Source organism: Sorex araneus, chromosome 6 (genome assembly GCF_027595985.1).
Source record: "Sorex araneus isolate mSorAra2 chromosome 6, mSorAra2.pri, whole genome shotgun sequence".
Taxonomy (NCBI): domain Eukaryota; kingdom Metazoa; phylum Chordata; class Mammalia; order Eulipotyphla; family Soricidae; genus Sorex; species Sorex araneus.
The window spans coordinates 81,500,236-81,515,060 of NC_073307.1; the positions used below are offsets into that span (position 1 = coordinate 81,500,236).

The following is a 14,825-nucleotide window of genomic DNA, read 5'->3' on the forward strand; positions in this document are numbered from 1 at the left end:
TAAATTAAGTCAGTAGTCAAAATTAGCAACAGAAATGTCTATTACTGCCAGAATTTCTTATTAATTACACTTTAATTTCTTGTCATCTAACAGCAGAGCTCTTATAATGAAGCCAACCAGGGTGGCAGGAAACGCAGATTGTAGTGCTGGTGTCAGTGTGTGCAATCTTAGTACTACTGAGCAGTGCAGTAACTTCATTCTTTTGTTTATTTGTTCGTTTTGGTACCCCTGTGTGGTATTCAGAACGTATTCCTGGCAGGCTCGGGAGACCATATGGGGTGCTGAGGATTGAACCTAGGTCACTGTTGTGTAAGGCAAGTGTCCTGCCCCACCTTCTATACTATTTTTTTTTTTTTTTTGAAGTAAATAGATTTTATTCAGAGGTTTCTGAGGGAAGGAGGAAGGGATAAGCGGGAGAGAATAGTGAAAATAACGTGCTCAAGGAGAGAACGCGGGCTTCTCCAAGGGTGGAGAGAGCTCTACACACATCCTAGCACTGGACACGAAAGCATGAAAGTACACATCTCAAGAGGGGAGATGCGGGCGACACATGTGCTCGGGCACCACATGTGCTCGGCCACGTGGGTGCAAGCAGCACATGGGCTCAGGCAGCATATGCGCCCCACCTCCTATACTATTGCTCTGGCACCTCAGTAACTTTTTAGGTACTATACTTTGAGGGGGAGGTGAAATCTAAGAAATGGGTCTTAGAAGTACATTTGACTGGAGTCAAGGAATATGGGTTTTAGGCCTAAGTCCAGTGTGGAATGTTTGGTAACCTGAATTTTTCACTTTGATCTTGTCTGTTTTTACTCCTTTTTATATAACTGTTTTGAAAAAGGGCTTTATTTACATTTGATCTGTTGTTCTCTTAGTATCACCTTTTCTACCAGGACTATCTGTATCTGTTTTTAACCTGCTATCTTTTTCTGAATTCCTGATTTGTATCTTGGTACTAGCTAAACATTTATGTCACCAAAACAAGTTTATTATTGCTCCACTTTGAATATGCTTTTCTCCTTTATCAACTGTCAGTGAATGCATGCACCCTCCGTACACAACTGCTTGAGCAAAAAACCTGAGTAAGTTGCTTTCTGTCGTTCTTTGACTTCTTTTTAGTTATCCAAATGTTTTTTCTGCTGAGTATATCTTGACTTTGTCGCTCCTTCTCTTATTTCTAAATAGACCTCAGTCTATTTAGAAATAGTCTATTATTTCTATTTAGAAATAGTCTATTTCTAAATAGACTCCCAACCTTGATTCTTCTGTGTGGAATGCTTTTCCATGTTTGGCAAATTTTAACTCTGGTTAAAATTTAGGTCAGATATTATCTCTTCTATAAAATATTCACTATTACTTTTGGGGGTAAATGAATGACTCAAGTTTCTTTTCCCAAAGTACATAGAGGTCAAGTCTCTATTAAACTTTGGGTTTAGAGTTTTTATAAAATTCTGTGATTCATAGCAGTGTTTCTCAGCTGGGGGCCATGTGACAGTTTTGTGTGCGTTTCAAGGGAGCCACGGGTGAAAATTATTGGAGGCCTACTGCGGGAAGCTCAGGGGGCAACTAGTAGGACAGGGGCCATCAAGAGTGAAATGGAGAGGGAAGGGGACCATGGTTAGGAAAAATTGAGAAACACTGATGTATAGAACAATCTCATTTGGCAGACAGTCTTAGTAAATTTTATTTTATTTATTTTTTTCTCTCTCCCCCAGTCTTAGTAAATTTTAAATTAGTCATTCAGTGACTAAACCTAAATTGGTTTTTGAGGACATGTGTGCGTGTGTGGGTGGGTGGGGTGTGTGCCCACAAATTGGGGGCTACTCTTGTCTCTGTGTTCTGGAATGACCCTAGAAAGGCACAGAGGACCACTGTAAGCAGTGCTCATGATCAAACCCAGGCCAGTGGCATGCAAGGGCAAGTGCCTTATCTCCTGTACTAGTTCTTCTGCTCCTGCACATGTGTCTCACTTAACTATTGTTTAGTATCCTCCAGGTTCATCCATGTTGTTGCAGTTGGCAAGATTTTCTTTCTAGATTTTGTGTAGTATTGTATTTTTCTCATTTAACTTAAGGATTTTTAAATTCCTCTTCATTTTTGAAAGTTATTTTCTAGATATGACTCTTGGCTGACTCTGCTTTTTCTTTGAATATGTTGTGCCTTCTGTTAGCCATGGTTTCTGCTCAGTAACCAGCCTCTGCCTCTTTGGGTTCATTCTTTGTGAATAAAGACTCCCCTCCCCCCTTTTTTTCTTGCTGTGTTCACTTTTTTCCTGGTCATTGACTTTGGCCATTTTAAAAATTGAGTATCTGACTACATATGCTTGCATTGATCCTAGTTGGATTGTACAGGCAGATGCTACTTCTGACAAATTAGGTGTGCATCTAGTCATAGAGTGCAAGTACATGAACCTTGACAGTATGGTTTATTAAACACTTAACCTATTGGGTACAGCCTATTGGGACCACTCTTGGATACACAGTCCATCATTGATAGAAGTTCTGAGGATACATTTATTAAATCACTCTATCAAATTAATTGAGCAATACTTAATTTCTTGGATGTTTATCTTACTGTTTCAGCAAATTTACTGCCTGCCTGCCTGCCTGCCCTCCTTCCCTCCTTCCCTCCCTTCCTTCCTTCCTTCCTTCCTTCCTTCCTTCCTTCCTTCCTTCCTTCCTTCCTTCCTTCCTTCCTTCCTTCCTTCCTTCCTTCCTTCCTTCCTTCCTTCCTTCCTCCCTCCCTCCCTCCCTCCCTCCTCCCTCCCTCCCAGTGATGCTCAGGAGTTACTCCTGGCTATGGACTCAGGAATTACTCCTGGTGGTGCTCAGGGGACCATATGGGATGCCAGGGATTGAACGTGGCCTCGTGCAAGGCTAATTCCCTACCCGCTGTACTATTGCTCCAGCCCCCTGCCTTTCTTTTTTTACTTTTTTTTCATTTTGGGTCACACTCGGCAATACACGGGTGTTACTCTGGCTCTGCATTCAGGAATTACTCCTGGCGGTGCTCAGGGGACCATATGGGATGCTGGGAATCGGACCCGGGTCGGCCGCATGCAAGGCAAACGCCCTACCCACTGTGCTATCACTCCAGCCCCTGTTTGTTTCATTTTTCAACTCTTTCAATTTCATTCTTTTTTCCCCCTAATTTACCTCTTGAGATAGTCTTATCTGATATGACATTGTCTTGTCTTCATGAGTTTCTTTTTTGCTGAAGTAAAATGGGGTTTGATTTTTGGGGGTAGAGAGGCCACACCTGGTGATGCTTAGGGGCTATTCCTGGCTCTATGTTCAGAAAATACTCCTGGTGGTGCTTGGGGGACCATATCAGATGTTGGAGATTGAACCCGGATTGGCTGCATGCAAGGCGAGTGCTCTACCTATTGTACTCTCTCTCCAGCCCCAGAAAAATAGTTTGTTTTTTTTTTTTTCCATTTTTTCTTGGCTATATCCAGCGATGCTCAGGGGTTTCTCCTGACTCTGCACTCAAGAATTATTCCGGGTGGTGCTCGGGAGACCATATGGGAAATGGGTCGAATGTAAGCAAAGCAAGTGCCCTCCCCACTATACTTTATTTCAGGCCCTGTCAGCAAAATAGTTTTTATTGAAAGAAATTTAGAGATACATGAGTGGATGAGGGAGAGAGAGTGAGAGATACATGTTCAAGAGAAACATGGGTCTGGAAGGAACAGTAGAGGAGAACACGGTGTTTAAAAGAGACCACGGGTTTCAAAAACCAAGCATGCCTTTTTATGCTTTTCTTTACTGTATTTATAAAGACTACTTAAAAACCTTTCTCTAATAAATTGACTTCTGCTTGGAACTTCTCATACTGGTCATACCAGAAGTCAGCTGCTATTTACAATATAGCTGTTGTAGCTGATTAGATTTGTAGTGATGTCTCTGTGAATTTAATTGCATTTTTCTGATGACTAATATTGTTGATGATCTTTCTTATGTCATATTTTCCACCTGTATATGTTCTTTGAAATAATTGCTTGTTATTTTTTTCTGGTTAGAATGTTAATTTTTCATACTGTTAAGAATCTGAGTGTTGTTACACAATTTAGACAGTAGTTCTTTTTCTTTAGGCATGTGATTTTTTTATTATTTAAATTTATTTATTTTTTAATTAGTGAGTCACAGTGAGGGTATAGTTACAGATTCACACATTTTCGTGCTTGTTTTTCCCTCATGCAATGTTTGAGAGCCCATCCCTCCACCAGTGTCCATTCTCCACCACCAATGAACTCAGTATCCCTCCCACCCCCCCAATCCCAGCCCCCCCCACCCCACCCCGCCTCTGTGGCGGGGCATTCTAATTTGATATCTCTTTCCTTTTGGGTGTTGTGGTTTGCAATAGAGGTATTGAGTGGTCATCCTGTTCAGTCTCTAGTCTACTTTCAGCACGCATCTCCCTTCCCGCGCAGGATCTCCAATCACATATTACTTGGTGTTCCCCTCTCTATCTGGGATGACTTTCCCCCAGCGTGTGAGGCCAGCTTCCAAGCCATGGAGCCAACCTCCTGGTTTTATATACTATTATTCTTGGGTATTAGTCTCCTACTCTGTTGTTCTATATTCCACAGATGAGTGCAATCTTTCTATGTCTGTCCCTCTCTTTCTGGCTCATTCCACTTAGCATGATACTTTCCATGTTGGTCCACTTATATGCAAAGTTCATGACTTCATCCTTTCTAACATCTGCATAGTATTCCATTGTATAGATGTACCAAAGTTTCTTTAACCAGTCATCTGTTCTCGGGCACTCGGGTTTTTTCCAGATTCTGGCTATTGTAAACAGTGCTGCGATGAACATATAAGTGCAGATGTCATTTCGACTATACTTTGTTTCTCTAGGATATATTCCCAGAAGTGGTATTGCTGGATCAAATGGAAGCTCAATTTCTAATTTTTTGAGAAGCGTCGGTATTGTTTTCCAAAGGGACTGGACCAGTCGGCATTACCGCGAGCAGTGTAGAAGGGTCCCTTTCTCCCCACATCCTCTCCAACAGCGGTTGCTTTTGTTCTTTTGGATGTGTGCCATTCTCTGTGGTGTGAGGTGGTATCTCATGGTTGTTTTGATCTGCATCTCCCTGATGATTAGTGATGCAGAGCATTTTTTCATGTGCCTTTTGGCCATTCCGTATCTCTTCCTTGGAAAAGTTTCTGTTCATTTCTTCGGCCCATTTTCTGATGGGGTTGGATGTTTTCTTCTTGGAGAGTTCAACCAGTGCTTTATATACCCTTGATATCAGCCCTTTATCGGATGGGTATTGGGTGAATATCCTTTCCCATTCTGTAGATTGCTTTTGTATTCTGGTCACTGTGTCTTTTGCGGTGCAGAAGCTTTTTAGTGTAATGTAGTCCCATTTGTTTATCTCTGTTTCTACTTGGTTGCTTAGTTCCATGTCATCTTTGAAGATACCTTTATCTTCAATATCGTGAAGGGTTTTGCTGACCTTGTTTTCGATGTAATTTAGGCATGTGATTTATAAAATACTTCTTTTCAGTTTGCCGCTATCTGGTTGGATAGTGCAGGGTGTAAGTCACTTGATCAGCCACATGACTGACCGTGGCTCAAAGTACTTTTTAACTTATTTCACTTATATTTCTTGGAGAGGGAATTATATATACATTATTCACCAATAAATAATGCTTTCAGCTTACAATATCGTATAGGTAAACACTTGAAAATCAATTTAATGCAAAAAGCATGCAAGGTTTCTTTTTTTACAATTCAGAATATCAAAATGATATTTTTCTAATACTAATTTTTAAATTAATTATTCTTTAATCAGAAACTCAAAGCTGGAGTAATGCTCCTAATTATCTTTAAGATTAATGAAATTAACATGAGATGTCAGATATTAAATAATTGGAATGTAAAATATTATCAGTAATATTATAGAAATCTATTCTGTTTTATGGAAAGCATCTTGGTAAATTTTGATTCCTTTATCTTTGAAGTAGGAATAAACATAGTCTTGATTAATTTTTTTTTTTTTCTTTTGCCTTTTGGGGTTAAACCTGATGATGCACAAGGGTTCCTCCGGGCCCATGCACTCAGGAATTACTCCTGGCGGTGCTGGGGGGGCCCATAAAGGATGCTGGGGGCCATAACGGATGTGGGAATAGAACCCGGGTTGGCTGTGTGCAAGGCAAACGCCCTACCCGTTGATGCTATCACTCCAGCCCCTTAAATAAATATACATAAAATTTTTTTAAAGTAAGTTTTAATTGAGCTTTGTTTGAGAAGGTTTTGTCAGACTCTTTAATAATGCATAAATCCACAGCTGTTTCTTCCAGTGGTTAAGATACTGTCACTGTCACTGTCATCCCTCATTGCTCATCGATTTGCTCGAGTGGGCACTAGTAACATCTCCATTGTGAGACTTGTTGTGACTGTTTTTGGCATATCGAATACACCACGGGTAGCTTGCCAGGCTTTGTTGTGCGGGCGAGATACTCTTGGTAGCTTGCCGGGCTCTTTGAGAGGGGTGGAGGAATTGAACCTGGGTTGGCTGCATGTAAGGCAAATGCCCTACCCGCAGTGCTATTGCTCCAGCCCAGTGGTTAAGTATGTTTCTCAATTGGAAAAGTACTATATGCTGTGTAGTTTAAAAAAGAATGAAGATACAAGAAATGTCTTCTCATTTCAGACCCTAGACCATTGCCATGTTCTTTATATACTTCTGAACTGAGAACACAGTGTTGAATATTTTTCAGTAATTTTTTCAATATGTGATTGTTATGTTAGATATTACGACAGGTTAGTATTATTTACATTAATATACATTCCATTATAAGGCATTACATATTTTTATCATTATGACAGTTTTATAATAGGTGGATCTTTGCATGTTGCCTTATACCCTGTTTTGTTTATTAGGATTAGATTTTGATACTTTTTAATCACCGTATAAGGGTCTGAGAGATAGTACAGTGGGTAGGGCATTTACTTGCACATGGCTAACTCGGGTTCAATACTGGATCCCAGATGGTCGGTCTCCCGAGCACTGTCAGGAGTGATTCCTGAGCAGACTCAGGACTAACCCATGAGCATGCCATATGTGGCCCAAAAGAGAATAATAATCAGCAAACAAAAAGGTTTTATGCATCATTTCTTTATTATTCTTAATTCTGTAATTTGAGTTTATAGTTATGTGTTCATTTAATTCATTTATTCAAAACTCTTCTCCGTAGGATCAAGTTCTAGAAGTTCATCTTCCCAGAAAGAAGGGACAGAAAGACCTCTTTGTAAAAAAGTCTTGGATATCCCATGAACGAGACAGCAGAAAACCGATTGGGGTGCAGCAGGACTCCAGAGCCAGATATAAGGCTCAGAAAAGGTCACCAACTTGATGGTACAAGGAGAGGTGATAATGACAACCACCAGGGAGATTTGGAGCCCATTTTAGAGCCATCTGTTCTGTCTTCCCATCATAAAACAGTAAGTGAAGCGGAAGGGTGGTAAATGAAACAAAAATTTACGGGAGTGTGTCAGAGGGAGGATATTAAAAAATACATGTGAACATTGTTGGAATAGGGGGATGGGATTTTGAAAGGAAGCTTGAGCATACGTATAAATTATTTTGTTCAAGGTAACTTGATGTTTCTTATTCTTAAATTAGGTTTTATTTGCTTTCATAGTTGTTTTTTGCTGCTGGCACCTAAAATCATACATAATTTGCATTGTCTTGTTTGCAAAAGGGAAAGGATTTTTGTAACCTTTATATTTGGGAGAGTGCTTTGGTTTTGGCATTTTCATTTATATTTTTGGAAAAATTCTGATTGCATACTGTTCTACAGATGTGGCTTATCTCCATCCAGTCAATGCCTGAGAAACAAAGCAGATTCTAATCTTTTCTTGTACTTCCTAGAGAAAAGAGCAGCTTTTAAATTATTCATGTTATAGGTACCTAGAGGGGAAAAGTAAAGTATCTGTAAAGGATATCAGAAAGGTACTGTTAACAGTATTTTTCTGTATGCTTTTGGAATCTTGGAATTACATAGTATGAGTTCAATGTTGTGGCTGTACTACAGTTTTTCTCAAGCTATAGGCTATGTCCATTGGTGGTTTGTGAAATTAATTTTGGTATACTCAAGCACTGTCCAAAAAACCAGTAAAATGAAAGTATTGAGGTTTATGTAGCTTTGCACATTTACTGTTATTTGATGGAACTTTTTGGTCTTCAGTATACATGTATGTGCATAACATATGAGATACATTTTAATTAAAAAAGTTTTTTGGGGGGCAGTGTTTGGGTCACACCCATCTATGCTCAGAGCTTATTCCTATCTCTGTACTCAGGAATCACTCCTGGTGGTGCTCAAGGGACCAAATGGGATGCCGGTATCGAACCTGGGTTGGCTTGGGTGTGTGCAAGGCAAACACCCAACTCTCTGTACTAACACTCCGGCCCCACATAAAACTCTTAAATACATAACAATAAGATAATTACAGGCATAATATATGCTAAGAGCTAAAAAGCATGCAGTATCCAAAGGTCACTCTTAAAATTTTTTAGTTTTTATTAGGGCTTCATTTTTTTTTAGAGCATATTTACAGAGTTGCAGCAAAATTGAGGCAAAATCGAGTGATTCTCCTCAGATTCTGTGCTACTGTTCCTGCAGAGGAACATCCTCTGGCAAAGTGTACCTTTGCTCTTAATTGCTGAATAAGCACGTAATCATCTAAAGTCTATAGTTCACTTTTGGTGTTGTACATTTTATGGGGGTGGAAAATGTATAATGACATAGAACCACCATTATGGTGTTAATAGAGTCGTTTTACTGCCCTAAAAATCCTTTGTTCTTTGCTTATTTCTTCTTCTGCTCTTTTCCGTGCTCTTTGCACCCCCCTAAAACCCCCTCCCCCCACGTTAATAATTTAGATATGGAGCTAAAGTAAGGCCTCTTAAAAGAGAGCAGTTTGAGGTGAAAGGCATGAATGATAAGAAACCTGCCATGCAAGGACCTGGGGAAAAGCATTTCCAGGTAGAGGGAACAGAGCTGGTCAGAGAGCCAAAGGTGAGAGTAAGTATTCCCTTTTCTTCCTGTCTTCTGCCCCCCACCCCCACCTCTCTGTTTTAAAGAATTGAATGAAGGCTAGGGAAGAATCTAGAGGAAAGGGGTCATGTGGCGGACTCTGGTTTGACCTTCTCGCTCAGATGCCCAACCCTCCCCACTCCTCCAAATAACACCCGAAAAGAGGGGGAAGATTTAAGATGATGTCACTGGGTTCAGCAGGGACCGATCATATAGGTGTGTAGGAGTGAGCGTAGGTTTTAGTTTAATAAAGCCCACAGGAAAGTGTATCCCCTTTAATGTGTTTAAGCAGAAAGGAGGGATTACTAATGATTTCTAAGTGATCACTCTGGATGTGGATAATGGGTTATAAGATATGGAATGGGAAGCATAGGAACCTTGTAGAATGTTCTCGGTAAGTGATAGTGTTGGCTTAATACAGGGTAATCGTAGCAAAACTAAATGAATTCTGGGTATATTTTTGTCAGGTCATCAGGATTTCATGATTAGATGTGGAGTGCATGGAAAAAAAAAGAAGACTGGATGATTGCTGGATATTTAAATGGAGCTAAGCTGAGATTGGTTAGGTGAGAGGATCCCCATCCAGGTTTAAAGGCTGGAGTTCTGCTTTAGAATAGAGACAGATTTTTTTGTTGTTGTTGGTACCAGGGATCAAACCTAGGACCTCACATTCAAGGCAAGATTCTACCACTGCACCGCTTCCCTGACCTGAGGCTTGGGACTCACAAGTCATCCTAGAAGAGATGTTGAGTAGACATAACTATCACTGTATGATTATTCTGTAATGGTTTTTACTGTATTTAAAACTATGTGCTTATTTATTGACTATAAGAAATTTGAAAGCTTGAAGGAATCATAGGTTAGCCAATCAGAGATTTAAAAATGCCACTTGTTCTGTTTATATCAGCAATCATAATTTAGCTATGAGATAATAAAACATATCTTAGTGTTTAAGATGTGCTCATTCAACACTTTTTATGTCAGAGTCACATCTGCATACTACACTGTATTTTTGTTAACCATTTTCAATTCATAATGCTAATCTTAATTTTTTTAAAAAAATTTAACTTTTTTTAATGAATATAGTTTTTAATGAATATAGTGAGGTATAGTTACAAAGCTTTCATGATTTGGTTTCAGTCATATAATGATTGAACACCCATCCCTCCACCAGTGTACAGAATACTCACCACTAATGTCCCGAGTATCCTTCCCGTCATACCCACCTCACCCCACCCTACCCCCTGCCTCTATGGCAATTTCCTTCTTACTCTCTCTATTTTCGGGCATTATGGTTTGCAATACATATCGTGAGAGTTTGGTCCTTTTGTTTGGTCCTTTATCTACTTTCAGCACACATCTCGCATCCCGAGCGATCCCTCCAACTATCATTGACTCAGTGGTCCCTTCTCTGTGAGCTGGTGCCTTCTTCCCCAGCTCATGAGGAAGGCTTCCAGCTGTGGAGCAGTCTTCCTGGCCCTGTTTCTACTGTCCTTGGGTGTTAGTCTCATATCATAATGCTATCATAAATATCATAAAGGTAATATTTGTATTTTTTTAAAAATTGAATCACAGTGAGAACAGTTGCAAAGCTTTCAGGTTTAAGTCTCAGTCATACAATGATCAAAGTCATCAAACACCCGTCCCTTCACCAGTGCACATGTTCCACCACCAAGAGCCCCAGTATACCCCACCTTCTACCCTGCCTGTGTGGCAGATGATTTTCATTTTACTCTCTCTTTATTTTGATTACATTCATTCAATTTCTGACAGAAAACTCACTATTATTATTTGGAATTTTCCCCCAACAGTCAGACCTGCCAAAAAGGCATCTTAGATAATTTGTTTTCTGTTACTGATAATGAAGAGCATATGATGTCGCACGGCCAGGACAGTGACTGTGGGGTTTTGGAATTCTGGCATTTTAGTAATTAAGTCCAGAGGTATTTCTGCCAGCAGCCGCTGGGTTCCGAGATTGGTTTGTGTGCCTCTGGGATCATGGCCGTTCAAGAGTGGAGGAGCGGTTTGTGGCGGGCCGCTCAGGGTCTGGTCTGGACGGGGAGCAGGGCGGGTTCTACCTCCCCCCCACCATGGGAGGCAGTAACATTCTTCTGCTTGGTATTTCTTAGCCCTTGCTTTCTAGTCTTTGTATCCTCTCTTCTGCATGTAATCTATAGACAGTACTGTCCCTTGTTGCTAACTTTAGAGTTCAGTAGAATAATCATGTGAGCTAGTAAAGAAAGGGATATTTTTTAGGAACTAAGAAGGTTTATTTATTTATTTATTTATCTATCTATCTATTTATTTATTTATTTATTTAATTTTTGGGCTTTTTGGGTCACACTCAGCGATGCTCAGGAGTTACTTCTGTCTCTGCGCTCAGAAATTACTCCTGGCCCTACTCTCTGTACTATTGCTCCGGCCTCATAGAATGTATTCTTATAAATCTAGTAATGCTTTGGATTTTGTATGTGGCACTTTTACAAACATTATCTCATTTGCTTCTCAAACTGCATTTTGAAGTAGTAAGAACAGATAACCTCTGTTTGAAAGTGGATAATGATTTAGAAAGCTTAGCGTGTCACATGGCTAAATGAGAGCATGTGCTGCTGGTCTTCTGACTGCGCTGTCTGCAGGACAAAGCCGCCTTTATAGTTGGAATTGGCACCAGATTGACACAAGTTCCAAACCTTTTGCAAGAATATTGATGTTAAACTTGGAGATTTGATTGAACAGTTGGTACTGTTTGTGTGTGGTGTGTGTATGTGCTTTGTAGTTACAGTTGTGTGCCTCGTTTTCTGTTAGCCTCATGTGCATGCATTTTAACCTTTCATTGGCCTTTGTTTATTTAATTTTATTTATTTTTTTGGCCATACCCAGTGTTGCTCAGGGCTTACTCCTGGCTCTGTGCTCTGGGGTTACTCCCAGGGGGTGGGGACCATATGAGGTATTGGGAATCAAATCTTGGTCGCTTCCATGCACGACAAGCACCCTACCGGCGATATTATCATGCAGGCCCTAGTTTTAAAAGCAAACGAAGCTAATGTATCATGATGCAGTGTTATGTTTCCAATGATTTTGCATGTATTTCCTATAGTATTCTCTCCCACTTGTCCCTTTTTTAGTGGGGTGGAACACATTAGGTATTGCTCAGGACTTATTCCTGGCTCTCTCCTTGGGGATCACTTCTGGCTATGCTCCTGGAACCGTACGTGGTGCTGGGGACCAGGCTCAGGCCAGCTGTGTGTAAGGCAAAGCCCTTAACCCTCTCCCTGTCACTCTGTTCCGTAGAGCTTTCCAAGCTGCATGGGCTTCTTTCACAGTATGGTGCTCACTTCCCCGTAGGCTCTAGTTTCATGAACATGCCAGGCTTGTGTAGTGATAGAAGTAGAATGGAAAAGAAACAAGGTGTCATTATTATTATTATTTTTTTAAAGTCAGATCAAGGCAACAAGTTTAATGAAATTCTCACTTTATAAAATTAAGCTACAGAGTAATACATCTTTTTGTATAAGTGTTTACCAACAGATTCTTTTATTTATTTTTATATGCTTGTTTATGACGCCTCACCCAGCAGTGCCATCCGTGCCCACCTTGTGCTCAGGTTCACTCCAGCAGTGTTGGAGCGACCATGTAGTGCCAGAGATCAGTCTTTGTGTTTCACAGGCAGAGCGTTTGCTCAGCCTGCTTCGCTGTCTCTGTGGCCGAACTAACAGATTCCTTAAATCATATGACCTTTTGGGGATGAAACTACAGTACAGTGGGTAGGGCACTGGACTAGCATGTGACTGACTCAAGTTCCATTCCCAAGCCTCTGTATGGTCACCTGAGCCCCTCCAGGAGTGTTCCCTGAGCGCAGAGCCAGAGTTAGTCCTAAGCACCACTGGATAAGGTCATTTAATTCTATGTCAACCATGGTTTTTCTCCCCCTGCCCCAAATTATAACAAAATAACATATTTGAAGATCTGCTGTATTTAGTAAATGTTAGATATAGCACATCACTGGATGTGTATGTTTGTGTGAAAAGAAAACACATTTTACCTTTGAAAGGCAGATCATCCAATCCAAAGTCACTCTTTTTCTCAACATTTTCAAACTGGGATGCTTCCTGCAATCTGTTTTTTCCTGTGACCCCCATTTATGCTATTTTTTAAAAAAAGTTGGGGGCCACATTTGATGGTGCTCAGAGCTTACTCTCGGCCCTTTGCCCAGGGATCAGTCCTGGTGGCTCAAGGACTGTGTGAGGTGCTTAGGAGCAAACTTGGACTGACTGCCCGTGTGCCAGGCAAGCACCCTACTCGCCAGACTGTTGCTTCAACCCCATTTACGTGGTTTTTACTTGTGACTCCTTGGAATATCCCGGGGGCCAACGAGGTGGGCTGTATGTGCCCTGGTTGAGTGATACTGATGTGGAGATTGTTGTTTTTATATTCCTATTAGACTTTTACCCTCCCCCCCCCAATTTTTTTTTGTTTGTTCTTTTAGGCCATACCTGGCAGTGCTCAGGGCTTATTTCTGGTCTGTGCTCAGGGATCACTCCTGGTGGTACTCAGGGACTATACGCACTTGGCTGTGTGAAGGCAGGTGCCTAACCCACTGTACTCTTTCTCTGGCCCTCAGTCTTTTTTTTTTTTTTTCCTGAGATATGTTTGTCTCTGCTCACAATGCTTTCACCTTTGTGGCCGAATACTGAAGAGGTCCAGGCTGGGGCTGGAGCAGTGGTGTAGCAGGTAAGGCACTTGCCTTGCATGTGGCTCACCTGTTTGGACCCCCAGCATCCTATACGGTCCCTCAAGCCTTGTCAGGAGTAACCTCTGAGTACCGCTGGGTGTGGCCTGAAAACAAAAGGGAATAAAAAATAGTTCAGGAATATTTTGATTGCTAAATAAAGGAATGAATACACCTTCATCCTAGTACTGGTCCTCCTCTCAGACAGGTATGTGACTTTCACTAGTTTTCCAAATTTATTTGGGTCTCATTTTTCTTAAATTGAAAAGGAATTTTTGAACTAAGTGATAAAGTTTTTTTAACCTCCAACTTTTGCCCCACTATAAATGAATGTAGTGATTGATCTCATTTATTGGAAATGTGTGTATGTTTGCTGCAAATATGCATGTTCACTGAAAACACAAACACATATGTAGGCTCAAAATAGAATCTAGGACCTCATTACATACTGGGCGACTACTGCTGCAGCCAGTCCCTTTTTCCCCCCCTCAACTATAAAAGTTTAAATCCGTCCTTCCTCTCTCCCTCAGCCAGACCCAGCAGTGCTCAGGTCTAGATACTCCTGGCTCTGTGTCTAGAGATCACCCTGGGGCACCCTTTGGGGTTCTAGGCATTGAATTGGATCAGCTGCATGCAGGACAAGTGCCTTCCTGCTGTACTCTCCTGCCCTGTATGTTTTAATTTTTCCTAAGTAGGCCTACTTAATGGGTATATTTAGAAACCACCATCACTTTGATTTATTTAATGACGCTTTTTTTTGGGTTTTGATTTATTTTTGTTTTTGGGTCACAACTGGTGATGCTCTAGAGTTGCTCTTGGGCTCTCCACTTAGGAATTACTCCTGGAGGTGCTCTGGGGACCATCTCATATCCCCAGGAATGCTGGGGGTAGAGTCCAGGTTGATGCCTGCAAGGCAGTTCCCTACCCACGGTACTATTGTTCCAGCCGGTTTTGTCTTAGTTTGGTTTTTCAAAGAGGGTGGTGGTGGCAGAGTTTGGGTTCATAGGTACCTGGACTTGAATCTCTCTGATGATTATTTCCCA

At 40.9% G+C, this 14,825-nt stretch overlaps 1 protein-coding gene across 1 annotated transcript in view; it reads left to right on the forward strand.

The window, feature by feature from the left end:
• Window positions 1-14,825, forward strand: part of ADIPOR2 (adiponectin receptor 2) — a 70,278-nt gene that overhangs the window by 23,905 nt on the left and 31,548 nt on the right. Inside the window, exon 2 of the mRNA XM_055142200.1 lies at window positions 7,209-7,455. Within this exon, the coding sequence (XP_054998175.1) occupies window positions 7,285-7,455 (171 nt within the window). The 5' untranslated portion in view covers window positions 7,209-7,284. The remainder of the gene's footprint in view (window positions 1-7,208; window positions 7,456-14,825) is intronic.